The sequence below is a fragment of the Monodon monoceros genome, unplaced genomic scaffold, assembly GCF_005190385.1.
Source record: "Monodon monoceros isolate NGI ecotype Baffin Bay Population unplaced genomic scaffold, NGI_Narwhal_1 Super_Scaffold_18, whole genome shotgun sequence".
Lineage (NCBI taxonomy): Eukaryota > Metazoa > Chordata > Mammalia > Artiodactyla > Monodontidae > Monodon > Monodon monoceros.
In genome coordinates this window covers 70,887,608-70,914,113 of record NW_021703774.1, presented here as the reverse complement: position 1 = coordinate 70,914,113, position 26,506 = coordinate 70,887,608, and the positions used below count along the sequence as shown (strand labels likewise).

General features: G+C 57.5%; 2 protein-coding genes across 6 annotated transcripts; both read right to left on the bottom strand.

The window, feature by feature from the left end:
• Positions 1–406: 406 nt before the first annotated feature.
• On the bottom strand, positions 407–15,660 carry DENND4B (DENN domain containing 4B). Of its 4 annotated transcripts, none has more exons than XM_029226830.1 (29): positions 15,337–15,660; positions 14,191–14,339; positions 13,101–13,440; positions 12,243–12,495; positions 11,920–11,989; positions 11,551–11,720; positions 11,234–11,478; positions 10,734–10,800; positions 10,579–10,637; positions 10,267–10,411; positions 9,816–9,991; positions 9,560–9,660; positions 8,589–8,804; positions 7,902–8,047; positions 7,462–7,601; positions 7,243–7,369; positions 6,616–6,822; positions 6,154–6,282; positions 4,914–5,103; positions 4,510–4,677; positions 3,861–4,249; positions 3,575–3,697; positions 3,204–3,373; positions 2,981–3,122; positions 2,512–2,748; positions 1,859–1,976; positions 1,602–1,767; positions 1,449–1,513; positions 407–1,348 (listed from the first exon to the last, which is right to left on the bottom strand). In XM_029226830.1, the coding sequence occupies exons 2-29, from the start codon at positions 14,198–14,200 to the stop codon at positions 1,203–1,205; spliced, it is 4,515 nt and encodes a 1,504-aa protein (XP_029082663.1). In that variant the 5' UTR covers positions 14,201–14,339; positions 15,337–15,660; the 3' UTR covers positions 407–1,202. The 4 variants fall into 4 exon arrangements, with proteins under 4 accessions (XP_029082663.1, XP_029082662.1, XP_029082664.1 ...); XM_029226829.1 differs by having other exon boundaries at positions 413–1,348; positions 3,858–4,249; XM_029226831.1 differs by lacking the exon at positions 14,191–14,339 and having other exon boundaries at positions 413–1,348; positions 3,858–4,249.
• A 1,076-nt stretch (positions 15,661–16,736) lies between these two features.
• CRTC2 (CREB regulated transcription coactivator 2) lies at positions 16,737–26,404 on the bottom strand. Of its 2 annotated transcripts, XM_029226815.1 has the most exons (14): positions 26,122–26,404; positions 23,248–23,349; positions 23,056–23,172; positions 22,433–22,494; positions 21,742–21,810; positions 21,468–21,571; positions 21,338–21,367; positions 21,102–21,166; positions 20,951–21,000; positions 20,576–20,820; positions 19,807–20,213; positions 18,226–18,495; positions 17,520–17,706; positions 16,737–17,388 (listed from the first exon to the last, which is right to left on the bottom strand). In XM_029226815.1, exons 1-14 carry the CDS (start codon positions 26,272–26,274, stop codon positions 17,168–17,170), a joined length of 2,082 nt encoding a protein of 693 aa, XP_029082648.1. In that variant the 5' UTR covers positions 26,275–26,404; the 3' UTR covers positions 16,737–17,167. The 2 variants fall into 2 exon arrangements, with proteins under 2 accessions (XP_029082648.1, XP_029082649.1); XM_029226816.1 differs by lacking the exon at positions 21,742–21,810 and having other exon boundaries at positions 16,765–17,388; positions 26,122–26,365.
• Between the last annotated feature and the right edge of the window lie 102 nt (positions 26,405–26,506).

Below are 26,506 nucleotides of genomic sequence, written 5' to 3'. Positions count from 1 at the left end.
AATGAGTTCCAGGGCTCCCAGGATGCGTGAGAGCTGCCCTGTGGAGGTACTGGAGAAGTTGGGAGGGGGAAGCTGTGGGGAGAGGAAAGAAGGCAGAGATGAGCTCAGGGCCCCCAGAGAATGGAGTCTTTGTGTGGGGTACAGATGAGGGACAAGGGGGTGATTGTGTGGGAGGGCCGGAAGTACCACACAGACTGGCACCACCATAGCCAGCACCGGATTCACCCCTCTCCTGCTCCAAGAACTCCCTGTGCCCCAAGGGACCAGAACCAGACCCGGTCAGGGAAAGCAGTGCGTGCCTGAAGGCAGCAAGGGATGCAAAGGTGGAAAGGAGGATGTGCAGCCAGGAGAAAAAGTGAGGTATCCCCCACCATTATCCCAGACTCAGAGAACAGGAGGCAGAAGGAAAAAGACAGAAGCAGCTTTTACTATATTACATCCAACAAAACTTCGCAAGGAACAATCCTTATTGCACAGCCAGGGCCCTGGGTGGGTGAAGCATTCCCCAAGGTGGAGTGGACAGAAAGGATCAGGACTAGAGGGGTGCCAGTTTTTCCTAAGGGGAGCCTGGGACTCCTCTAGCTCCCACCTCCTAACTTTCAAGGAGCTACAAACCACTGGACCACGCAGGCCCATTTCCCTTCTCTTTCTCACTGTCCATAAGAACCTCATAAGCAAGGGGGCTGTGGCTCCAGAATAAATAACTTAAAATAAAATACAAACACTAAGGTAGAAAGGCATGGAGAGCCTTGGGCTCCTTCGGCAACTCTAGGGAAGCGGGACCATCATTGGTGGGGAATGACATCCCTCCCTCCCATTCAGGGCAAAGGCTCAGTAGCTGTGTATCTTTCTAGTTGTTTTTTAAAACAAAAACTTATAAAATGACCAGGGCAGTGCAGATCTGTGGGTACCCTGGAGAGGAGTTCCTGGTATAGGATGAGGCGGAACAGAGATGTGCCAGCTCCCCCCAGGCCTCCTCCAACATCAACATGAGCACAGAGGGCAGGTTGGAGATAGGGGAATTGTGACTTTTGGTAACAGTGGGCCCCTCTTCCTGCTGCCCCCATTCAGAGCCTACGGCTCGGCATGCTTCCCAGCCTATTCCCAACTCCTCTATGAAAGCAACAGGGAAGCAGGTTATCTCTAGAATCCATTCTCCCTCACCTCCTCAGCCCAGGCTGGAGAAGGAAGCTTAAGGGTCCCTAGCATTCCAGAGGTGCTCCAAAATATTTTCGGCAGTCAATGGCCTTTGGGGTGGGCATCTGTGCCCGCCGCTGCCTCAGTTCCTCCTTGCCCGTGCTGCTGGCCAGCTTGTTAAAGGCGGACTTGTACTTCTTGTCGAAGGCCACTAGGAAAGAGGGTGGAGGTAGGTCAGTATATTAGGATTCCAAGCTTCCACACCTGGCCCCAGATCCCTAAACTCCTCAGCCCCCTGCCTGCTCCCTCACCTATGTCCACGTGGTCCTTGCCCAGAGCAGCCAATGTCAGGAATAAGATCTCACGGTAGATGCCCCTGGAGTGGAGGCAAAAGGGTATAAGTGAGATAAAGGGGGTATGGAGCCCGGGACAGACCAGGGACCTCTCAGATAGGAACACGATACCTCTGTAGGTGCAGGCCAGTGGGAGGGGGCCCTAGAGTTTCCAGCAGGAGCCCTATAGCCTTGTGCACCTCATTGAGACCGACATGGCGCAGCACGGACTCCAGCAATGCTAGACTAAGGGATGCAGGTACTGGGCCTGGCCATACCACCCGCTGGGGGATCTGGCCTGGGTGAAAAAAAAGAAGGTAGCCAGGATTATTGAGCCCTCTAAGTCTGGGACCTTCCCCTTCCCATCCTAGGCCAAATACCAGACTTACTGTGGACCCTCCAGAGCACATAGAGAGGTGGGCAGCTGTTGGGGTCAGGGGTCAGGACATCCCACAGCAGCCGCACCTGCACAGATGCTGGATCAGGCATTATCCAAGGAGATGGGGCCTGCGGGGAGCCAAGATAAAGGAGAGAGGCTCATGGGGTGGGAGGCAGGGGACAGGAAATGGACAGGCGTTATTCCAAGAGACAGGAACATTACAGGACATAGCCAAAGAGAAGAGAGAAAGGAACTCTTGTTCCCCGTGGGAATGCAAGCTCTGTTGAGAGCAAGGACTCTGTTTTGTAACCTGCTACATCCCTAGTGCCTAAAACTCTGCCTGGAACCTAAAAGGTGCTCAATAAATATTGGTGCAGTGAATAGAGCAATAAATAGATGAACATTAACAAATTATTCTCTGGGTACCAGGCACTACACTAGGTGCCTTAACAGCAGCCCTGTCTTGGGGGGGGGGGGGGCGTGGCGCTTATGCCATTTTACAGATGAGAAATTGTAGCTCAGAGTAGTGAAGTGAAAGGTCCGGGAGTCAAACCAGGTACAACCAACTCCAAAGCCTGTGCTCCTTCTATAGCACTGAAGACACAGAGGACTGAGAAACAGAGCTGGGAGATGAGGAAGCAGGGACCATATCAGGGAACTGACCTGGGGAGGTGGGGGGCCATCACAGGAGGCCAGCACCAGGCATGGCAGAATACTGGGCAGGCGTAGCCGCTGGAAATACCACAGAAGGTTCCAGAAGATGATGGGGTGAGCAGCAGGCAGCTCAGGCAACGCCAGCACCTCACTGCCCTCGTTCTCTACCAGCGACTCCAGTTCCTTACGCAGCACCAAGGGGCTCAGATACGCCCATGCCCCACTCTCGACACGCCGGGAGGTACCCTGTCAGGCACAAAGTGGGAGGGCAATGGAGGGCATGTACCACGGCCCCATCCTCAGAGCCACAATTCTCACTGGGCCACCATGTCCAACAGCTTCTGGGACGTCCCTTGCCCTCAATGCCTACTTCTCCCCAGCACCACTGGGGCCACCCACAGGGCAACACACACACACACACACACACACACACACACACACACACACACTGCTTGTGCCCCTTTGGCCCAGCCCTTACCCCCACGTGTCCGTTGCAGAGCTGGGGCTCATCCAGGGCAAGGCAGAGCCTGCGGTCACTGAGCACAGGGCCTGGGCCCCCAGGGACAGGAGCATCTTTGCTGCCACTGGCACCAGCAGAGGCAGGCTTGGGGCTGGGGGCACTGCAGCGAGATAGCAGGAGGGTCAGCCCTCGGACCTCCACCTCCCTGCCCCACCCACAGCACTCGCCCTGCTTTGGGCACCTTGGTCGGGAATCAAAGGTCTGGACACTGAGTAGGGGCACAAAGGGGCAGGTGCAGAAGGGACAGGTTGTGTTGAGGTTGGAGTCATCAGGTGCCCAGCCAGCCATGATCTCCTCATCATACACCAGGGAATCACAGGCGCGGCACAAGGAGCAGCTAGACAGCAGGATCTGCAGGCAAGGAGACCCCAGGAAGCAGGCCCCTTTCGGCCTCTAGGCTCAGGAGCCCGTGCTCCTTCCCCAGCCCCTCTCATCTTCACATCCCAGCCCAGGCTCCTCCCACCTCCTCCCCAACCCCTGCCTTCGACAGAGTGAATGGGTGTGGTGTATGTGTGTGTTCAAGCACATCTGCGTGGGAGGGGTTATCCTCACTTCCAGGGAAGGTGGCTGCAAGGATCCAGGGGTGTCACTGAGGCGCTCTGAGGAATGGCGAAGGCTCACGCTGCTGAGAGAAGATTCTGAGAGGTCCCACTCACTGCCCAGAGAGGCTGAGCTCTGCCATTACATGAGAAAGCACAGTTAGCCACACCCATGCTCCTCTTCACCCAGGATGCTGGCTTCAGCCACCCCTCAAGGCCCTCTCTGGGCACTCCTGGTTAGCAGCTCCTCCCCAGGCCTCCCGGTGCTAAAGTGTCTGGACCCTCCCCTCACTGGCTACCTCAGATGCAGTGGATCCAGGGCGCTCCCGTGGGCGCAGAAGGCTGTCCATGGGGCTGCGGCGGGCTGGGGGAGGCAGGTCAGGGGGCAGCTCAGGCGGAGGAACACGAGAGGCAGGGGAGCGGCGGGAAGGAGTGAGCAGCTGTTGGAGGCGGGCACCCAGCCCTCTTCGGGGGGTGCTGGCCTCATCCTGATGCCAGCCAGCCTTGGGCACCCGCCCACTTGGCCCTTGCAGGGTTTCAGTGGACTGGGTATTCAGGGCTGAGCCTGCGTCCCCTGGGCTGCCTCCAGGTGCCAGCTCCTCCCCGGTCAGGCTCAGGTCTGAGAGGCTTCCATCGTGCCAGGGCACAGGTGATCCCCGGGGTTCCAGTACCCCCAAGGCCTCTATCACTACAGGGCAGAAAAGAATCAGGGAAGATGGAGGCCAGCCCCTCCTCCAGGAACTGAGTAAACACAATTCCTGACTGTACAGACTCTGGCACCACAGCCCCCACCATGGTGACAGTCCAGGCAAGATTCCCTCAGCGCCTACAGTGCCCACCACAAAGCACCACCCGTCCATCCTGGCTCTGGCCTTCCCCTCTTTCACTGGCAAGTGGTCAGGGAAGCTGACGGGGCTGAGGGTTGGGGTGTGGGACAAGGGCACTCACTGTGGGCCACGGCAGCCTCCACAGTGGGCTGTGCCCCTCGGGCACTACCCAGGCTGCCACTCTTCACCAGGCGCCCCGTAGGCGAGGCAGGGTCCCTCAGGCTTCGCCCAGCCCAGGTAGTCTGGCGCTGAAGGGGGCGGGTAGGGGAGGGGCGCTCCAGATAGGGCTCTGTAAAAGATAGAGAGGGGATTGAAAGGCAGCCAGCTAGAAACCCAGCCCCCAGTTCCAAAACAGAGCTCCTTAAGTGGACCTGGATTTATAGGGCTCCTCCCAGGCAGAACTTCATCTCTTTTGTTACCAGCCAAGTATAGTTTATCCACTCTGAGAACACCCAGTGCCAGCCACTAGGCCAGCCCCAGCTCTCCATGCCTATCCCCCTGCCCGTGTCACCAGCCCCTACCCACCTGTCTGGGAGCCGCCTGCCTCTTGTGCTGCCGTCTCTGCCTCCTCCTCCTGCTTCTGACGCTGCCACCGCTGCCGCCGTTCTCTCAAGGGCTGGCGGAACTGAGCAGCCCCCAGGACCACGTTCCGGAGCTTGGCCCAGCGCAGGCGCCCACCCCGTGTACCAGACGGCCACTTGCCTTCCAGCACGGCCTGCCAAGCACAGTGCCCGTGAAGATGGCCTACTTCCATACCCTGGCCTCAGCCTGACGCCAACTGCCTGACCTGGAGCCCCAGGGACCACCTTCTCCTCCAGACATCCTGCCTAGGACTGTCCTGCCAATGGCTCAGCCGGGAACAAGAGCCCAGAAGAGACAGTTGGCCGCTGCCACCCTGAGGGGTTCTAGAGGAAGCCAGAAGCAGTGGAGACAACCTGGATCCAGACTCTGCTGTTTATAAACTATGGGCTTTGAAGAAATCGGTTCATTTTTTGGGTCATTAGTTTCCTCATCTAAAAAACAGGAAATATAGGTTAGTATCATGGTTAAGGGCCTGAATTCAGGAAACATCGGCGTGCCTGTGTGCATCTCCTAACTCCCTAACTTACTCACTGTGGTACCTCGGACAAGTTACTAAGCCCCTGCAACCTCATGGCCTCATCTGTAAGATGGGGACAATAATCATTCCACTTCATGGGGCTGTGGTAAAGATAAAATGATTTGATATGGGCTTCCCTGGTGGCGCAGTGGTTGAGAGTCCGCCTGCCGATGCAGGGGACACGGGTTCGTGCCCCAGTCTGGGAAGATCCCACATGCCGCGGAGCGGCTGGGCCCGTGAGCCATGGCCACTGAGCCTGTGCATCTGGGGCTGTGCTCCGCAACGGGAGAGGCCACAGCAGTGAGAGGCCCGTGTACCACAAAAAGAAAAAAAAAAAAAATGATTTGATGTGGAAAATGTATTTGGAACAGGGCCTGGCATATTGGCTCCCACTATTAGCTATCATCGGGAGGTAGCAGTACTCGCCCAACCTCCTTGTCAGGGGTATTGTGGGTGAAGATCAAAGCGGCCAAGTATGAGAAAACCGTCTGTAGGTGCTAAGGCACTAGAGGAGCACAATGGGTGACAATGGTGACAGGACCTTGTTGGATTGTATGGGCCCAATCTCCAAGGAGAGGGGAGAGCGGCAGGTGTCAGGGAGCAGCATCCTTCCCACACACCTACCCGGCACAGGCTGCCATCCTCCCTTCACCCCAAATTAGGTACCTTGTTATAGTAGCCGTAGGTGATGGTGTTGGGCACGATGCCTGCCCGCCGCATGTCCAGCATGACCCGCACGGACAACACGGGCTGCCCATAGTGTGAGCACAGCTGCATCAACACCCGGTAACACACCTGGGCCAGGAGATGCGCAGCATGAGAGCGGACTCACTCCCAACCCAAATCCTCAAGTCTGAGCAAGCACCCTTCTCCAGCCTCCCCAATTCTCACAGACTTCACTGGCCCTTGGCAGCTCCTGGGCTTGCCTCAGAGCCACCCACCCTTCCTGCTGACCCTGCCACCCTGCAGTCTCTACTGCTACACCCTGAACACGCTCATTAATTCAGTGAATGTGATGGAGCTCTCAACTTGTGCCCGTGATCCCCATCTGCTTTCCATAGTCACCAAGTTTCCCTCTCACAGCTCCCATGCCTGCACAAGCCCCTGGGACTGGGCGCAGGTGCCCACCTCGTCGGGCAGCACCACCTTGCGGCTCTCCATCTGGCGCAGCACCTGGTAAGCTGTTTGCAGTGCCCGCACCCTGGAGGGCGCCGACCGCACGTAGGCAGGCAGACACAGGAACCACAGCCCATAGCAGTGGCCGAGCAGGCACCGGGCCCAGAGCTCAGGCACAGCTGCTGACTTCTGCGCCATCCGCTGTGCGATCTTCATCTCCTAGGTAGGGCAGGGGACACACCTGGGTGAGTACAATGCCAGGGCAGGGCAGGTCTTAAAATAGTGTGGGAGAAGCAGCACCCTCCCTGAGGAAGGGTCTGTGCGCTGACAAGGTGGGAGAGATGCTGCACACACAGCCCAGGATCCCCAAGCAGAGATGCCTAGCTTGAGCTTGGGCAGGTGCCCTGGAGGAGGCAGCAAGCCCCTGGTCTCCCAGAGTGCTCAGAAAATCAAGATGAGGATGATGACAGTGGTAACAAGAGCTAATATTTCATGTGCCTTTTGTGTGCCAGACATAACTGAAACCTTCCAACAACCTTACGGGGTAAATACTATTATACCCATTTTACAGATGAAGAAACTGAAGCAGCAGCCCTTGGCCTGAGCCAGATGCCTCTGGGGGGCCCACCTGCGGGTTACCTGTTTGGTACGGCGAGGGGCAGGACTGCTGGGGGCACTACGGGATGGACCTGGCACAGGCAGAGCCCCGGGTTGCTCTTGAGGAGACTCAAACAGCTCAGCCTGTAGTTCGGGGAACCCATCGTAGCTGGAGGGGCAGAGAGAGGCAACATCAGGAGCAGTCGGCACTAAGTCAGCCCATGGGGCCTCACAACAAGTGAGGGGACAAGAGGCTCTCACCAGTACTGGGGGGTAGATTCACTGCCCTCTGGCGCCGGCGGCTCCTCGGGAGGTGTGATAAAGACAGTGAGCTCACTTCCTGACAGCTCCTCCAGCTCCACCAAGGGTGTTGGCTCCGGCTTCTCCTGCTCTGGGTGGACCTGGAGCAGGATGGTAAGAGAATGAGCATCTCGCAGGAAAGCATAGCCACAGGGAAGCAGGTAGTGGGTCCAGATTCCACCAAGGCCCTGGAGACAGAGCTGGGGGATGGAGTGAGGAATGGGAAGACAGTACGTCTATGAGGCCGGTCACGTATGCTGCATAGGCTGTGCCCTGTGTAACTCCAGGGGCACCATCCCTGCCACAGATGAGATGGAGAGTGTTGATACCTGGGATAACAGAGACTGCCAAGAGGAGAGCAGAGGGCAAAGGGCATGAAGAGAAGGGATAATGCCCAATACCTTGTCAACACAAGAGTCAAAGAATTCCAGGGCAGCATGCCGAGCAGAGCCAAAAGAACATTCCTCGATGAACTGCGAGAACATCTGTGTGTGCAGCAGCTGGGAGTACAGCTTGTGGCTGGAGCGCTCCCGGGATTTGAGGAAGCCTGACAGATGAGAATGGGGCAGAGAGGAAGGTTACCCGGGGTCCCTACCACAGGCACCCCCTTCCGAACCCTTTTCTCAGCTCCCTGCCAACTTGGCATCCAAGGCCATCAAAGTCATCCCCTCTTTGGCTCCTCTGGCACCACTACACCACACGCCAAGCCGAGCAGCTCAGCTACCCCAGCACCACAGTCCCATGGAATCCCTCCCTTTTATCTGTTGGCACCTAGGACCTCAGACTGGGGAGTCTCCGAGGGAAGAGAGTTTCGCCCATGGGGGTGGCTCACCACAGGCGTCACTGTGTCCCCACCAAGCCCAAGGCTTCCCAGAGGGCAGGGCCACAGCTGGTTCATCTTTATACCCTTATCCCCTCTCCAAGCCCAGAAGAGCATACAGCTCAAAGCTGGTGCCCACAAAAACGTGTGCTCAGTGAAGGAACAAGAAACTGTGTGATTCCTCGTCCCCCCGGGCTTCCCCATGGAGCCCAGCCCCTGGCCACCCCTCCCGTGACCCCCGCCCCAAGCAGAGACAGGCCCCCTTTACCCTGCAGGAAGAAGAGGTTGTCGACATCACGAGACCCCTCAGAGGGGGCCTGGGTGAGTGGGCGTAGGAAGTCCCGGTAGCCCTTGAGCAGGCAGGCCATGAAGCGGAGGAAGGCTCCCTGGACCTCACGCTCCAGCCGGGCCCGGCGGCCGCACACTGCCTCATAGTCTGTCAGCAGGAATTCCAGGGAGGCCTCCTCCTCAGGTCCAGTATATGCTGGGGACCAGGGCAGCCTGAGAATCAGGGCCAGCACCCGTAGGGCTTGCCTCAACCCTGCCCTTCACACAGAAGTCACTGTTGCTACCCCACCACCGGGAGGTCCTAACAGACCTGGTACCAATAGTAACTAAAAAGTTACCTTCAGGGACTTCCCTGGTGGCGCAGTGGTTAAGAATCCACCTGCCAATGCAGGGGACACGGGTTCGAGCCCTAGTCCGGGAAGATCCCACATGCCACAGAGCAACTAAGCCTGTGCGCCACAACCACTGAGCCTGCGCTCTAGAGCCTGCGAGCCACAACTACTGAAGCCCACGTGCCTAGAGCCCGTGCTCCACAAAAAGAGAAGCCACCGCAATGAGAAGCCCACGCACCGCAACAAAGAGTAGCCCCCACTCGCCACAACTAGAAAAAAGCCCACATGCAGCAATGAAGACCCGATGCAGCCAAAAATAAATAAGTTAATTAATTAATTAAAAAAAAAAAGAATTTACAAAAAAAAAAGTTACCTTCAGGTAACAGTTTCAAGCCTCCCCAATGACAAGCTCAACCTCCCTGACATATTCAGGAATATTAATGTGACATTCACTTCCCTCTTGCTTAAACTGGAATTTGAATTCCTCTCACTTCCACCAAATGAAAGCCTAACTCCTCTAACCTCCTCAAGTAAGGTCAGCTCCCCACAGGCCTCCCCAAACTGGAGGTTCAAGGTCAATGACAGTTTCCAGCCTCCCACCCCCACCCACGCTCCTCACTCTGATCCAGCTGCTGGTATAGGTTTGTCAGTGTAGTCAGCAGAACCTTGTAGGGTCTGCGGGGCAGGATCCGAGGGGAGAGGGGCTTCTTTTCCTCATTCCTGGGAGATAAACAGAAGGAAGAAAGGGTGATGGGGCTCCTCGCCAGCCTCCTCCACGTTTTGCCTGAGGCTCCTTTTGAGCAGGTACACTGCATACACCAGCCCTCTCCTGCCCCCCACCTCGAACCCCCCTGGACAAGACCCAACCCTCTTACTGGAAGAGTGTGTTGGTATCAAGATCAACACAGATGACATCCACAGGCGGGTCATGCAGATCGAAGTAACTGGAGTGGATACCCACGATGAAGGGCACGGGGGCGCTCAGCACGTCTGCCAGCACTAGCGGGCACAGCGGAATGTAGGGGCACTGCCAGTGCAGCGGGAAGATCATCTAAAGCATCAGGGAGTGAGGACCAGTGAGCAGGGCGTAGGGGCAACAGGAGAGGGGGCCTTGGCCCTGGGGGGTGGTGCCTCTTGAGAGAAGCTGTGGGAGTTGGGCTCCAAAGAAGAGCTCCTGACGGAAGCTGTATGTCCTGTAGGTCGTGCCCAAGGGTAAAAGGCTGAGGAACCCTCCCCAAGAAAAGAAAAGTAAGGAGAATCTAGGTAGGGACCAGGGTACCAGAAGGAACACTCTAGGCAAGGTAGTCTGGGCAGGGTAGCACTCACAGAGACGAGGGCCTCGCAGACGCTGGTGAGCAGGTCCGGCCGCAGTGAGTGGACTAGCAGTTTGTGCTCCGTGAGCACAGCCAGCAGCAGCGTGACAGCCAGCTCAGGGCCCAGGCTCTGCAGCAGCTGCAGGAAGCTGGCACCACTGCGGGCAATGCCAAGGTGGGGGAAGAGTCAGCAGGAGGCCTTTCCCTAGTCACTGGGCACAGACACCACCTGGGCCCAGCCTGCACAGACCTCAACACCTGTGCCCATCTGCCTGGCACCTACCATGTCCTTGGTCATCAAAGCCCCCCCAGCCTGGGCACATACCTGAGGGGCAGGGGTGAGGATACAGGCTGGCAGAGAAGCAGGTTGTCATAGGGAGACATCTGGGAGACAGAAGAGCCACAGGTCAGGATGGTGAAGACTAGCCCTTGGCAGTTCTCCTCCTCCCATCCAGCCCCAGCCTCAGCCTCAGCTCTCACCTGCACCAGGATGCGGGGTCTCTGTGGGGAAGGGAAGGGGACATTGTGAATGAAGTGGGAGATGTGCCTGGGGGAGAGAGGGGTCCAGTCAGAGGCAGACTCCCAGTCTACTTCATTCAGCCACATTTGCTCTTCTCCTTCACCTGTCCACAAGAACCTTACTCCTCCCTGAGATCCACCTCGAGACTGGTGTCAGCCATCAGAGCCTCCATTATGTACAGCATTTATGCAAATCAAAAGAGATTCCCTCTGGGCCTGCACAGCCCCTGGCCAGGACTTAGCTAGCAAGTGTAGCCTGGATTTCAGGCCCCACTCAGCCTCTCAGCCAGGGGCACTTTTGCAGTGGACCAACTCTCCAGCCACACACTACAGCCCCATCCCCACTCCTCTGCCCACCCAGGTCCCCCCACCCCCAGCTCCAGCCTAATCTCGTCCATCTCTCCTGGCCTCCCGAGATCCCCTCATAACCCTTCCCAGTGCCGGGGAAGTCTCGTGCTCACGCTTCCAGGGGCAGGCGGTGGGGGCCTGAGACGGAGTAGCGGTAGAGGAAGGTGAGGAAGGCGCGGAAGGCAGGGAAGGCAGGCCAGCGGGACAGCACAGCGATGGCACGGCGGCTGCGCACAGCTCGGCCCCCCAGTGCCCGGCCCCGCTCCACGGCGCTCAGCAGGCCCAGGGCCCGCGCTTGCCGCTCCGAGAGCCTGGTCCTCGGGAATGCCTCGTAGAACTGCAAGGCAGCACCGTACACCTGGCAGGGGCAGAGGGGCAGTCAGGCGGGCCCTGTGGAGCCCGGACCCCTGACCACACTCTGCACACCCACCTTATCACCAGCTGCACCCGTGAGCACAAAGGTGGAGAAGACGGGCACGGGGTACTTGGTCTGGGCAGGCCAGCACTCGATAGTGGCCCCCATGGGCAGGCAGAAGACGGGCACTGACTCGGGCAGCGGGAACGCCTCATTGTCCTCCTCTGGGTAGCGGCCCAGCAGCTCTGCACCCCCGGCAGAGTGGGGGTACCCAAAAGGAGTAGGGTCAATCAGACTCCAGGGGAAGGAAGCAGGGGATCCCAGAGACGGGCCAAGCGGCAAAGGGGAAGTGAGTTCTGTGGACACTGAAGGTACCAGCCAAGAGGCACCAGGGCAGAGGGACACAGAGGGTCAAGGGGTTGGAGAGACAGAGGGGCTACTCACCTGCCTCATACACCAGCGTGTTGGCCTTGGCCAGGCCCACCTTGTAGCACAGGTACACTGCTGGGCCCCACTGCCCCAGAAATGGCAAGAGACAAGCAGACACACAGCTAACAAAGGTTTCTGGGGTTCATTTTCTCCACCACCCCCACGTGGTCTTTGTCTTTATAACTCCCACTAATCCCAGTCCCCCAAGACGAGAGTCACGCCTCTGGGCCCCGCCCCGCCGTTAGACGCCTCGGTCCTGGATACCCTTTCTGCCCAGGGTCCACACCGTCACACAGAGATGGGGCAGGTCTCAGCTTCTGGCTCAGGGCCCCACTCACCATGCCAGGGTTGAGGTTGCGGGGCAATCGGCAGTAAGTATGAGGCGTGCCCTCGCCCTTGCTGGGCAGCACCAGGCAGAGGTCAGTGATGCCCAGGGCATGCAACCCTGCCCCCTCTGCTGCCCGCCGGTAAGTGAGGTAGGTGCGGGGGTGCCCAGGGCCTGGAGGGGCCAGGTTGGCTGAGTGGCTGTAGGGTGTCGTAGCTAGCACTTGGAAGCCAGGCTTGGGACGTTCCTTCCCCTCATACAACACCCTTGGCACAGAGAACAGAAAGAGATATCAAAAGTCCAATACAGAGGAGCAAGACCCCAGTCCTGCTAGATCTGCCTACCTAGTCCTACCTACTCAGCCTAGTCAAACCCCAACACCAGGGCCCACTTCTTGCTGAACTCTGCCCTCCAAAATCCTGTGCCCCTCTTCTGCCCTTGGCTCTACTTCTTGATCAGTAACAACTCCTCAAACCTTCCATGGTTCTCAAGCTCATTAATAAATACTAAGAATAAAAGCTACCATTTATTGACTCTGTGCTAAGTCCCTTATATGGATTATCTCACTTAATCTTCTCAACCACGCTATGAGGAGGTATTATTTTCCCCAATTTACAGATGAGGGAAAAGGCCCAGAGGGGCTCAATAACCTGCCTAAGGTCACATAGCTAGCAAGTAGCAGCACTAGTATATGCACCCAAATCTGTGTGAGAACTAAGTACGCACAACTTCAGGCCCTTCTCCCTGGCCTCTAGCCCACTCCCTTCCCATTCCCATTGCACATCCCTCATCCCATACCCCTACCTCTCCCTGCCTCACCCCAGTTCTCCTCCCAGCCTCCCTTGGTGCCAGCATGGGTAGGTGCACACACCCCAGCTCAACGAGGGGGGGCCTGTCACGCCCCCTCCGGTAGCAGATGACTGGTTGAGTTCCACCCAGGAGCCCAGCACTGAGTTCCAAGGGGTGGCCCCCGGCAGAAGCCTGGATGCATGTGTAGCCCTGGGGCACCTCCTCGCCCAGGGCCCTAGCGATGACTGCCACATCTGTGATGGGCTCAGCTGGCCGGGGAGGGCGAAGGGGCCCACTGGGTTCAGGAACCCACGTTTCCTCAGGGATGGGTGCTCCGTTCCCTGCAAGCCCAGCTATCACGAAGTAATCCACCAGCCGGGGGGGCCGCTCCTCCGCCATGGCCCCCCCCTCACTCACTGCATCTGGAATGGTCAAGTGGGGGAGAGATGAAGCAAGGAAGGCTGGTGTTGCCATGGCAACCAGGGAGTTCCCCCCTCTTGCTTCCCTCCTCTTCCTAGTCCTTTCAAGGAAAAGCAGGATCAGTGGTCAGCCAATCCTAAACTCTCCCGCCTGTGACATCACCAGGCCCTCACAGCCCACCACAGCTCCTTAAAGAGACCAGGACCCTCCCTCTTGGTGGTACCAGCCCTCTTCCCAAAGAACCCAAACTCCACTCCACCACACACAGCTAACCTGGGCTCTGACATCATAGTTTCTGTGTCCTTTTTAAAGACCCCACCCCACTTCACTCCCTAACATAACAGAGATCACAGTCTTTTCTGTCATGGCCTGCAATGACATCATTCCTTCTGGCCATGACATCATGCCAACTACAGTCTTTTTATGGGTTTCTGGCCTTCCTATTCTAGTTGACATTCTAAGAACCTCATGAGCCAGCTAATGTTCTTAAAGAGCCCACTTCTAGGTTTTTGTGAGGACTCCACAAAACCCAAACTTTAAGCGTCTTTTTGCCAGACTCAAGGGTCCTTTTTTCCTAACTTAGCTCCACTATCTGACAAAAAAAACACTGCCCTCCAACCTCCAGGATCCTTAGGTATCCCCAGTTAAGTCCAAAGCAGAGTGGGAGACAGTCCCAGAAATCCCCAAGCCCTCCTCCATGGAGCCCAGAGACAGAAACAGGCCCACAACGGGTCTTCAGTAACTCTTCTCACCTGCCTTCATGGCCCAACCCCAGGGAGTAGGAGCCCCAAGGGTCCCGGGGTGCCCCAGGGTGCAGAAGCTGGGAAAGAGCTTGGTGGGTGGCTTGCAGCTGAGGACCGAAGGCGTGGGGGCCGCTTCAGAGGGGAAGGGAGGTGACTTCCTGAAACAGTGGAGGGGAAGCTGCAGCTCAGCGGAAGCCAGCCTATGGGTGTGTGAGTGTGTGTGTGCGCGCGCGTGTGCTGGGGGGGGGGGTACCGTTGAAGGTGCCAACACAGCATCATTCCAAGTTGGAACCTTAGACTAAAGGACCCGGAGCAAGGCAGAGGAGGCTCAGCCTGGATCCAGGATGTACAATCCTACCTAACCTCCCACCCTTGCCAAGAGAAGAGGGGGCAAAGGAATCTCAGTAGCCAAGCTGGCTCTCCTTAACCTGGCCTCTGGCCACACACACATACACACACCAACTCCAGCTTAATTTAGTCTCCACATCTGCGAGGTGAGGCCAGGAGTTAGCGTCAGCCTCCTGATTTAGCTCTGGGACACAGCCCCATGCCTCGTCCCGTGCTGGCGAATGGGAGCTCTATGCCCTATGCCCTATGCCCAAGGCAGCAGGCGGGAGCCATGAGGTTGAGACCAGCAGAAGAGCGAGTGGCCCTCATCGGCAGGACCTCCGCACCCGGGCCTCTCCTCACCGAGCCAGGGAAGAGTCCTGCAGAAGGCAGCCCTTTCTCCCTGGGGAACGCAAGGGGCAGGGGCGCCACTCCGGGTCGCAACGCCCACAAGCCGGGCGGCGGGAAGTTCGCGTTGGGGCAGAGGGCGCGCCGAGCGGGAGGAGGCTGAGGAAGGGGCAGGAGGGCAGAGAGGAGCGGGCGCGCAGGCGGCCGGAGACGTGACGGCAGCAGCGCCGGCCGCCGCGTGACCCGAGCGAAGGGAGGGGTGCTCGAGCTCTAGGACCCGCGGGCGCAGGAGGGGTGCAGGGCGCCGGGGCGCTGCTAGCTAACTCCGGGCTGCGCCCTCCCCTCCACTTTCACTTCCCCAGGAGAGAGGAACCGGAACCAGATGTGCAGCGCCGGAGAACAGCTGGGGGAGAGCCCCCGCCCCGCCAGCGCTCCCTCCCTTCCTTCCCCGCCCGCCGCCCCGCCCGGTCCAGCCCCTACCTGCCTGCCCCGCGACTCCCCCGCCGGCCGGCCCGCGGGCGGGTGGCTCGGAAGGCGGGTTGGCTGGCCGGCGGGCGGCGCGGCTACCCGGCCCCGGACATGTCGCACCCGACTCGGGCGCCGCTCCCGCCGGGGCGACGAGTGAAGGAAGAAGAAGCGGCCGAGGGCGCCGGGGCGCGGGGCGCCGTGGAGGGAGATCCGGGCGATCCCAGCGTCCCCGCTGCGCTGCGCCACGCGGGGACTGTGCTGCCGCGCCGCTCGCTCGCGCCGCACGGCCCTTCCGGCTCCCGCTGCGCTGGGGGCCGGGTGCTCCTCCGCGCGCCCCGCTTTCTCTGCTCCCCCCCCCCCCCTCCCCCCTCCCGGACCGCGGGCGCCGCGGCTCCCCCCAACCCCCAACCTCCCGGGCCGGCGGCCGTGACCCTGGCAGCTCCTGCCCAGCGCCCGACCGCCTGTAGCGCGACCCCTGGCGGCTGGGAGGGCCCCTTGCACCCAGGCGGCTTCTCACCAACCAACCATTGCCGCAGGACACTGACCCCTGAAGTCTGGGGCGCGCTCCCGTCCCACCCTCGGTCCTACTCAGATGTGGCTTTCCTGCCTGGGTGAAGGCCCTGAAAGCCTAGTTTGCGGAGACCCAGGTGGCTGCCCCTACTTCCAGGTTTAGGGCACACCGCATTCCCTTCCAGCCTAAGCCAGAAGCTCTGAGTTCTCTTTTCTGAAAATGACATGCTTTGGAAAGAGGAAGAAAGGCCAGGACTGTAGGGTGTGGGAGAGCAGAAGAGGTGGGGGTAATGGAGAAGGGGCACTACTCTTCTGTGCTGCATGGGGGGAGAGAATAGAGGGCAGAAGCTCAGATGGTCAGAGGGCTAGCAACCCAAGCCAGAAAGAGGAAACCTCTTCAGAACAGGTTAGCACTCAAGCATCTGAATGAATGAGTGGAGAAGAGTGGGGAGGGTGAAGTGAATTCATGCATTGTGAGGGGGCAGGAATGAGACCTAGGAGCGTGGGGTCAGAGGCTGGCCAGGTGTCACAGCTAACTTCCAGGTCCTCTGGGCTTAAAGGGCCATAAAGAAGAGGGAGCCAACCTGAGACCTACCTGGCATCAGTAGTTTTTAAATCCTCTCTCCTTAGGAGCCTTAGCACTGAGGCCAGCTACCCCCAGGAAAACTGGGATCATTCTACCAGAAAAATCCAGAGCCGAGAGCTCAGCCAGCAGTCACCTCTTCATCTCCTGACTCACTGCCAGGCCCTCAGGGTTGAGAAAGAGCAGTAACTTGTCTGGCCAGTTACAGCCCCTGTCCCCTGATGCTGCAGCAAGGCCCTGGACAGATGAGAGGGCCTGTGCCCCAAGAACTCCCTCGATCCCGACCTGCATCCCAAACAGTAGCCAACGACACCAAGGGTTTGATATGATTTTTTTATTAACATAATATATTTAATAAAAAATAATATCCACTCTGGCTCTCTCCTCCATTGCAAGGGGAAGAGTGGTGAGGAGGGGCTGGCACTGCCCACCCCTAGGCATCCGGACAAGCCCTGCCTCCAGGGCTCCCCTCTACCCCCTGCTTTCCAACAGGCTCTGACCTCCAGACAGACGGTTCAAAGTTACAAGTGCTTTAGGCCCTCCCTTGAGCTCCCCCAAGCCCCATCCCTTGTGCAGAATTCAGGGGCCACCTGGACAAACCCCTTGCCTTTTCTCATTCTTGGGATCCTCCGTTCATGTTAGAAAGAGGATCTGGGGGCAGAGAGTGAAGTCTCTACTGGCCAGGGGGAAGGGAGGAAAGGGACAGTGATGGGGGACAGGGCTGAGAAGAGGGATGTCGATGAGGTGCCCTCACTGCAGCCGGTCACTGCGGAACGAGTCCTCCACAGCAGGGTCAGGCAGCAGGGCACAGGGGTCGCTCAGCATGTTGAGCCCCTCCAGGCCCAGAGGCTCCATGCGCAGCTCCTCCTCCAGCCCCAGCCCCAGCTCCAGCCCAGCTGCTGACACCTCAAAACCAGGCACTCCAGCCAGGGCCGCTGAAATCTCCTTAGAGAAACCGGGGGAAGGGTCTCCTGTGTGGGCAGAAGAGATGAGTGAGGACCCCATGTCTTGCGAACTCTCCCAAGACCCCCTCAGTCTCCTGCTGTGCCACCAAATGTATCACGCCCTCCTTCCATCCCCCATCACCACCCACACCTCTTACCTGTGAGGATGATGTTAGGCCCTGAGCCATGGCGGGAACAGTGGGTTAAGTTCTGGTGGTTGAGGGCATGGGGGTCCTGGGGGCCACTCACTGGCCCCTCACCGCCTAAAAATCCAGGCCCTTCGGAAAAGCCAGGGGGATCCAGCGCCAGGCTGGTTGATGGGTTCTCCATGCTGAACTGCTCCAGCTATGGACACACAGACAGGCCTTGAGAAAGTAGGCTTCAGAACAGGGTGGTCCTGCCTGCCTTTGCCTAGCTCTGCTAACACATCCTCTTTGCCCAGTGATATTCATACACCTCCCCCTACCCCACCCCGCTTCCCACCTCCACCATGGGAACAAAAGCAGAGACAGCGGGAGATGGCCACAAGCACAGCGACAGAAGTGAGCACGGGGCCCAAAGTAGGTGTGGGCACCGTACCTACTGGGACAGAGCATGCGCGTGCCAGGAAGACAACGGGTCAAAGCAGTAGTCATCAAAGAGCAAGCTGCACGGAGGTAGCTGGGGGAGAGGGGCAGGAGTCGGGGTCAAATGCAGGAAGAGAGGAGCCCCAAGTTGGCGGTACTGTGTTACCTGGGGGCAGGTAAGAAGGCTCTCCCCCACCTAGATCTCCCAGTTCAAAATGCCCCCCTCGATACCACTCAGGCTCTTTTGGCCCACTCCCAGCCCCTCCCCTGCTTCCGAGCTAGGGACCCGGGTACTCACGTTCCCCAGGCTGAAGTCACTCATCGGCCGGTGGTAAGACTGTTGCCCATGCCCACTGGGGCTGGGTGGGTACAGTGTCCCATAGTGCAGCTGCCTGCCTGGGGGCTGCCCACCGGAGGGCTGCACTGAGCAGGCCTGAGAGGGCAGCCCTGGCTGCTGCAGAGGCTTTGGGGTGGGTGGCTGGGTGGGCAGAACCAAACTTGGGGGACTGTACGGGTATGGAGGCAGCCGCTGGTCACTGGGCAGCTTACTGGTGTCCAGGGCGACGCCCTGAAGAAAAGCGAGGAGAAAGGGGGAAGCTTACCCCTCAATGTGCCCCCTGAGAGGAGCTCTTTGTCAGGGCTTCCCACCCTTTTAAGCTGCGACCATTGTCAACACAAACCCAAAAGCGTTCCATTGGGCATCGCTGGGGTGCAACTACTCTCAAAAATGCATCTCAAGATGAAAGTGACTGAGAGAGGTTAACACAAGGATAATTTTGAATCCACTCCAGGAGTCAACTATTCCTAAACCTTGGTACTTTAACTACTGTTAGTAATCAACTACTTGTGACACACCTCACAAGGGACTGATCACACAACAGTGACCTTGAGAATGGCTGTTCTAAAGCCTTGAAGAGGCCAGAGGGACTGTGAGAGGAAGGAGGGAGGAAGGAGGGAAGCTAGGCTTTTAGTCCAAGTTCCCAGAGAGCCCTTGCTGGCCTGACCTCAGTCTTTCCTACAGAAAAGGGGACCTGCATAAAGATGGAACATAGAACACACATTCCAGGGAAGAACAACAAAGAAAGGGAAAGTAGGGGAGAGGAGAGGGGAAGAAGAGCATTAGGGTGAAAGAAGGGGAGCAGAGAGAACAGAAAAGGGTAGAAGTATGGGGAGGGAGGGAAGAGCTAAGAATGTTAACACTGAGGAAAAAACCCTAAACCGAGAATTTTTAGTAATGGTCCCAACTCTTCCCTAACATGCTGTGTAAACTTGGACAAGTCACTTCCCTTCTGGGCCCCAGCCTCCTCATCTATAAGATGAAGGGACTGGGCTCCATCCTCTGACAGTCTCTGACTCTATGAAATCTATGAAAGAAGGAGAGGAGATGGGAGAGCGGATGGGACAGGATGGACGCAGGAGAAAAAAGACAGACAAGGAAAGAAGGATAGGAACAAAAAAGAGAGAAAAGGGAAAGGACAAGCTATCATTTGTCGAGCATGCACCTGGGCTAGGCATGGTGCTGTGTACTTTCCGTATGTGATTTCCTTTGATTCTTACATTGCTGTCCTGGTTTTACAGATGAGGATGCTGAGGCTCAAAGAAGTTAAATAACTGTCCAAGGAGACTGCTAGTAAGAGGTGGGGCCAGGATTTGAAATCAGAAAACTTAACCCCAGGGTTTGCATTCTTAAGCCAAGAGGAAACAAGGTGGATAAGAGTGGGGCAGGCAGAGGACAGAGGAATGCAAGGAGATGGATGACAGCAGGAGTACAGGAGTTAAGAAGAAGAGGTATTTGAGGAAAGCAGGGTGGGAGGGAGAGAACTTGGCAGGAGAAGGAAGGGAAGGGAGACAGACATGTAGGGAAGGCAGCCACGCATACCTGAGTGATGGAAGACAAGGTGGGTGACATTGTTGGCGAAAACTGTTTGGGCAGTTGCTGTTGGGACCTTCTGGCGTCGGCTGGGCCCGCGGGCAAACTCAGGGGACTGAGGGGCACACGGCGGTGGCGGGGAGAGGCCCCAGGGGTAGAAGCTGGGTAAGGGGGGGCACCCAGCACCGGAGATGAAGCAGAAGAGGAGGAAGAGGAGGAGGAGAGGGCAGGGGCGCTGAGTGAGGGGTGACCCAGGGAGGTGGTGGACAGTGCATGGCGGGCCAAGGAGGAGGCAGGCAGTGAGGGGTGACTGTGGGAGCCCTGGAGCTGGGGCTGAGGACTGCTCAGGGAAGCCTGGAGGTTGGGATTGCTTAGGGAAGACTGCAAGGATGGGTGGCTGAGAGGTGAATGAAGTCCTGTAGGCACAGACAAAAAACCAGAGATGCCAACATTACTGATGGGAACTGGGCCCCTTTCTGCCCAGAATGGGTAGCAGTGGCCAGACTATGGAAGTGGCAACACAATGTCCTCCCTACTCTGTCCCTGACAGTCAGGATGGCATTGCCCGCTTGGGGGTTGTTCTCCATCTTCTTTCTAGGAAAAGCCACAGCTACCAGTTCTCACTGGCAGAAAACTGCTGTGAGGGAATCCTGGGGTACACAGGTGAAGGGCTGGTGTGGGCAGTCACAGGAGAATCCCAAGGTGCTCGAGCCTCCCACCCCTTCGTCCCTCCAGCTAGACAGCACCCCAGGGACACACAGCCAAGATAGCCACTCACCTGGTGCATCATAGCCTGGGCCCAGGCCCAGGCCCCCGCTGATGCCCAGGTGGGTCATGGTGTGGGTCAAATTGGAGGTACTGTTGCCCCCACTCAGGCTGGGGTAGACTGTCTCCTCTGGGTCCAGGGGGGTGGGCAGCGGTGGGGGAAAGTGCAGGTTGGTGAGGTCAGGTAGGGAGCCTCCCGTGTTCATGGCAGGTGGGAGGACAGGCACAGTGGCAGGCTGGTCAGGAGATGGAAAGATGCTGGGGAAGGAGAGGAAAAGATGTAAATGGGGATGGGGGGCAGTGGTCAGGGAAAGGCAGACATCAGCCCTCCACATTTCCCTTTGCTTCCCTCCTCCACCCGCTCAGCTGACCTCAGAGAGATACGTACTTAATTCCAGGGACTTCACAGGACCGAGGTCGGGAGGAGGATGAGGACAGCTGAGGAAAGAAGGAAGAAGGTGACAAATGAGGACAGAGCTCAGTGGAGGACCCTGAAGACCCGTCCCATGGAAAGAAGAGGGACAGTGGGCCATGCCTACCTTCTTAGCATCCCATGGTTTCAGCAAATGCTTGTCATCTGGCAAGTTCTCCTCAATAGCAGGGACTTGAAAGAGAAAGACTGGTGATGAGAGGGTTGAAGAAGAAGGCAGGACAGGAAGCAGACGCAAGTGGAAGGGCTCCCACCCCCTGGCCCTGAACAAAGCTCCCAACACCAGCCCAGAGATTCTCTGGCATTCAGTACCCGCACATATCAAATGCGGTGAGGAACACATACCTTTGGAGTCCATTTCGCCATCCAGAAAACCTGCAAAGGATACGGCGGAGCTGGCTGCAGTGCCCACTTGCCTACCTGCTTCGAACAAAAGCTCCACGGCTACTCCCTCCCCTGGGACATGGCCACTTACCTCCACGGCGGCTGGGCAGGACGCTGGGGGGTGCAGGGCCTGGATATGTGTCCTGAGGGCTGGGGTTCATCACACTTGTGTGAAGGGCAGAGTCAGAGCTTGTCCTGTGGGGGGAAAAGAGATGAGCTGCCACCTGTGACAGTCTTCCTGGTCCTCATGCCCTGCTCAGTAGGGGAAAACACTAGCTGGGCTGGGACAGGGTGGGGTGAGAGAGCAGGGCCCCAGAAACTACAGATAAGAAGAGATGTGGCCTAAAGAAGGCAAGGGCCATCACCTGTTAAGTGCAGATGGTAGTCGAAACAACTGCCCCTTCTCTGCAGAGAAACTGCCCCAGGGCATTGTCCTGGGATGGAAAAACAAAGCGATGAGGAGGAAGGCTAGCAATGGACCAGAGGGCAGGCATGGGGGTTGGAAAGTGTGGGGCAGCCAAGAGGGCTGGGCACCCAGGATCATCATGCCTCTTTCTTTCTGGTTCTGCTGATATCTGTGATCCGTGAACCCTCTCCCCAAACAACCTAGGAGATCTGGAAATAACTCCTCTCGGCCAGGACAAGCTGAATAGGAATCTTGGAGCACGGCAACTGTGCTGGGTGTAAGTCTTAGGGATGAGATGGACAGGGGAAGGGTTCAGAAATCTGAATGCCGGAACACTGCACCTGGCACCCACTCTTGACAGGAGGCAGCCATTTTCACCTGCCACCCTACCATTCTCCCCTCCCCCCACACACACCCCAGCTGCCATTAGTCCTGCTCTGGCTGGGCTGGGAGGCTTGGCCACACGTGTCAACATGGCCAAGACTGGACTCTGACCCACCTACTCCACCTACCCCCACCCCTCCCAGCCCTGCCATTACAGGAGGAGGTACTGCTGAAAGCCTGGCCCAGCGGGCCCAAACCCAACCCCAGCTCCCGCCAGAGACAAGTCAGAGAGTGGGCAGGAGATCCTGCCCGCCCTGGACACTGACCTCCGCCAGCTGGACTCCGGGGGAGGAGATAAGTAGGCAGGACTATAGGGAGAGCTGTCAATGTGAAAAGCACCAGTTAAGGGAAAAAGTGAGGAGGGGGTGGACGGGAGAGAGACCAGATGAGAGAAAAATAACAGAAGGCAGCAGACGAGTTGTTTCAGGAAACAAACACCTTTCTTCTCCTCTACAAGGGGCAACAATAGGGGCAAAGAATGGAAGAGAAAAAGGAGCTGGAAAATATAGGTGAATATCTAGGCAGGGTTTGTGGGAGACAGGTCTGTGGAGGTCTCTGAGACTGAAAGCTATGAACAGAAATGTGAGCAGGAGGGAAGCAAAATCCCTGTAGCATGAGACATATCAGGGAGCCCTGCCTCTAGCAGCCAAGAGCAAGCTGAAGTGAGGACGGTCAGAGATGGAGGACACAGTCTCAGGAGGCGCAGCTCCCTGTCACAGCAGCCAGTGCTGAAACACGCACCAAATGTCACTTTTCAGGGAACCTGGGTAAAGGAGAGCTCCCGCAGGATGGCACTGGACAACACTTCAGGTCCCTTTTCCTACCATGAGTTTCTGAGGAACCCCACCCCACTGCCCTCCAGACTCCGCAGCCCCTCAGTGAAGGATATGTGGCGGGGGTAGCGGCGAAGTGGGGACACCATTCTTCGGGGATCTCGCTGCACCCGTTCCACCAGCCCGTGGTGCCGAGTGCTCCGGGATGAATCCAAAGGGGAGTGGAGGGGGCTCTGCCAAAAGAGACAGGCAAGTCAACAGAGGGAGGTGCGTGAGAGCCTGTGCTCCCCCAGCTGGTGTCCACTCACCTGGAACTCAGCCAGGCCACAGCCAATCTGGTTCACGTTGGGCAGAGAGCCACCATAATGGGAGCTCCTTGTGTATGCCAGTCGCAGTTTTTGGGCCTGTAACTGAGACATGGAGGACAAATGGGAATGTCAGGGAGGGTCCTGAGCACTGTTCCTGTGGCCATCCTTGCCATCCCTGTCTCCAGGACATGCTACTATTGCTGCTGCTTTTAAGAGATCTGCCAGAAGAAAAGCCAGTACTGGGGAGAAGGTCCACTGAGACCTGGTGCAAACAATCCGCCCTAGCTCTTCCTCAGGCTGCCCCCATCAATGCTATCACTAATGCCTGGCATCACCCTGCCAGGTGGAGCCTGATACTCTGCTCAGGGCCTGTCCTAGTCGGCATCAGTCTAAACAGAGTCCCTGACGGGTTGCCAGGAGCCCCTAGGCTAGTCACATGGGTTAAGTCCTGGGGAAGGGTGCCTATTAGGCACCTCTGCTTCCCCTTCCAGATGTGTCCAGGACTAACTGGAAGACAAGGGAAGGGCCACAGGTGGATGCCACAGAGCCATAGCTGCCAGCCTCTTTCCTCCTCACTCTGGAGGGCAGGCACAAGCTCCTGGGCTCTGCCATTTGCCCAGTCTCAGGAAGGCTACACAGAGCCTGTACCTCCCAAACTAGAACAACTAAGGAATGATGGCTCTTCTAACTGGAAAAACAGTGCCAAAACAAAGAAGCATTCTTCTACATAGTCCTAAAGCCCCTGAATTGGTAGGGGAGCCTGGAGAATGGGGGTGAGAAAAGCAGTGGCCCACTCCAGCCTGGTCCAGAGCTGTCTCCTTGGCCTCATCCTCACTTTGAGGAGATACGTCTGGCACCGGAGTAAGACACCACGACCGTCAGCCTGGCCTGGTTTTAGCCTGCCTGAAGGCCTCATGTCCCTCTGTGAGAGGTGAGCACCTACTTCTAAGGCCCAGCTACTGCCGCCCCAGCCGAATAAGGAGACCCAGGGCAGCTGATGAGTGGTTAAGACTCTAAGAGCTTCCAGGGGTCACACCGTTGTGCACAGGCCAACAACAGAATTGACTTTCTGTTCCAAGAGGTCAGTCCAGTGAGTTTAGCGGGCACTATGCTGACCTTTGGGCCACTTCAAGACTGCTACTAATATACATGATAACGCCAGCTTCCAGGAGTATAGGCCCCAAAGGCCACATCTGCCTCAAATGAGACCTCCCAGCTGGCCAGATAACAGGCTGAGCTCCAGGTCTCTAATCCCTAGCTTTAGACTCTTGGGTCCCCAGGCCCTGGACATGTATGCCCACTAGATTTTTTTATGTGCAGAAGGAAAGTTACCCAACAGGGGCAAGGTGAGTGGAGGGCACCTTTTGACAGACCAAGGCACCACAAAGAAAGAAGGCCCAGTTTTGAGCTTTTGTTTGTACCTATAAGCCCTAAGATCCCACCATTCCTCTGTTGTCAGATGGAGGTCAGCCTCTGGCCCACCTTCCTGCCTCTGCCCCCACTTTGATCAACAGCTTCTAAAGAGGGGACAGTCCACAGTTAGATCATGGTCCTCACGGCAGTTAGAGGGGGTTATGCACACACACACACACACACACATACACACACACACATACACACACACACACACGATTTGCTTCCCCACCTTTCTCTGTTCTGACTCCCAAAAACTAGGACACATGGTCTCTAGAGACTCAAAAGAGTAAAAAACACAAAAAAGACTAACAGAGTCAAGGGAGACACACACAAAAATACAACCGGAGTTACAGTCATAGGCAGGTTCAATCAAAGGCAGTCAGACGAGCAGAAAGAACTTTGAAATGTGGTATTTATGTTCGGCCATCCATCACCCCTTAAATTCCTTCTAGCTCCCTGCCATAAGGGATCACTGCAATATCCTCACCTGCTGTTTTGAGAATAATGTGTCCCTAAATTAGGACTGCATACCAGCTGGGCAAACTCCCACCCCTCTCTCTCTCTGACATCCAGCCCTGGGAAGCAAGAAACCAAGATCAGGGAGCTTCAGAAGCAACGCCGCCAGGATTCCTTCTTTCTGGAACTTCCCAGGAATGAATATTCCCTACACACAGAAGACCCTCCAAGGCACCCCATAACTGACCCACAAAACAGTCATCTCTCTAGAAAGTTCAGCTAACCATCAGGTTCCACATAACCTATAGCCAACTGGTTACCCCCTTTCAAGATCCAAAGCCTTATCTCTCCTCCAAGGCGGCCAGGGCAAAATACCACCAGTCTGTGAGCAATGGACCTCACCTTCATTCACGTCAGGAAACCACAAGAAGTATTTGAAAAAGGAAGCAAAGGGACGGGACGCAGGAGGGGACTTCCTGCCCCACTATACCCAGCGCTGCCGTTCAAACCACTCAAGGGGCCCTTTCCCGGAGATACTAACTGCCAAGAGTAGCACAACAGGGCAGAGGGACCAGATGAGAGGAGATCACCAACTGAGAAGAGCCAGACTAGGGCAAGCAGGCAATCCCCCAACCCCATAACCCAACATAGAAGATGCTTCAGCAGAGTCCCTGAGAGAACTCAATCAGAGATGCACAAGGACCACCCACCTCCTACCTCCGCCGGGCTTCGGGGACCATCTCCTCTCTCTGTCCACTCCTGCCTCACTTTCTCAGTTCCCATTCGTTCCCAAACCCTCCAGCCTATCTGGAGTTTCGATCTCCTCCCGCAAAACCCGTCTTCCTGCCCCCCGGCCCTCCACCCGTGCCTCCCAGACGAAGGCGCCCGCTACCCCGGCCGCGTTCCGCCTCTTTCGCTGCGGCTCCCGCCCCCGCCCCGCCTCTCGGCTCCCCGTTCGAGAAGTGCTCTGCTCCGCTCCCGCTTGCCGGCGCGGCCCCTCACCCGGGTGGAGCCGATGTCCATCATCACCTCCTCGAAGGCCGCCGTCTCCTCGGCCTGACGCTGCTTCTGCAGCGCGATCTTCTCACTAAACTTGCGCGGATTGGAAGCTGAGGCCGTGGCCGAGCCGGGCCCGTTCGCCCCCGACGTCGCCATCTTCCTCCCCTGTCCCTCCCCGCCACCCTCCCAATAAAAGCCACGGCCTGCGCCGCGGGCCCCGGCCCGGCTCCTCCAGCCGTAGCCGCCGCCGCCGCCGCCTCAGCAAGCACCGCGAACCCGGCCCCAGCCTAGCCCTGACCTGCTGCGCGCGGGGACCGCCGGGAATTATAGTTTGTTTACGTGACTCCTTCGCAGCCGCAGTCACGCAATACGGGAGACGAAACGGACA

What these genes read in the sequence shown, in the direction of transcription:
- DENND4B (XM_029226829.1), bottom strand. An exon ending in CACCGCCTGCCCCTGGAAGC is followed by an intron (nt 10,801 to 11,233) that starts GTGAGCACGAGA and finishes TCTCTCCCCCAG; the next exon opens with GCACATCTCCCACTTCATTC. An exon ending in CCCCTCGCCGTACCAAACAG is followed by an intron (nt 6,823 to 7,242) that starts GTAACCCGCAGG and finishes TGCCCTACCTAG; the next exon opens with GAGATGAAGATCGCACAGCG.
- CRTC2 (XM_029226815.1), bottom strand. Translation starts at nt 26,274, where the DNA reads ATGGCGACGTCGGGGGCGAACGGGCCCGGCTCGGCCACGGCCTCAGCT. An exon ending in TGGCGAAATGGACTCCAAAG is followed by an intron (nt 21,167 to 21,337) that starts GTATGTGTTCCT and finishes TTCTCTTTCAAG; the next exon opens with TCCCTGCTATTGAGGAGAAC. An exon ending in AACCATGGGATGCTAAGAAG is followed by an intron (nt 21,001 to 21,101) that starts GTAGGCATGGCC and finishes TTCTTTCCTCAG; the next exon opens with CTGTCCTCATCCTCCTCCCG.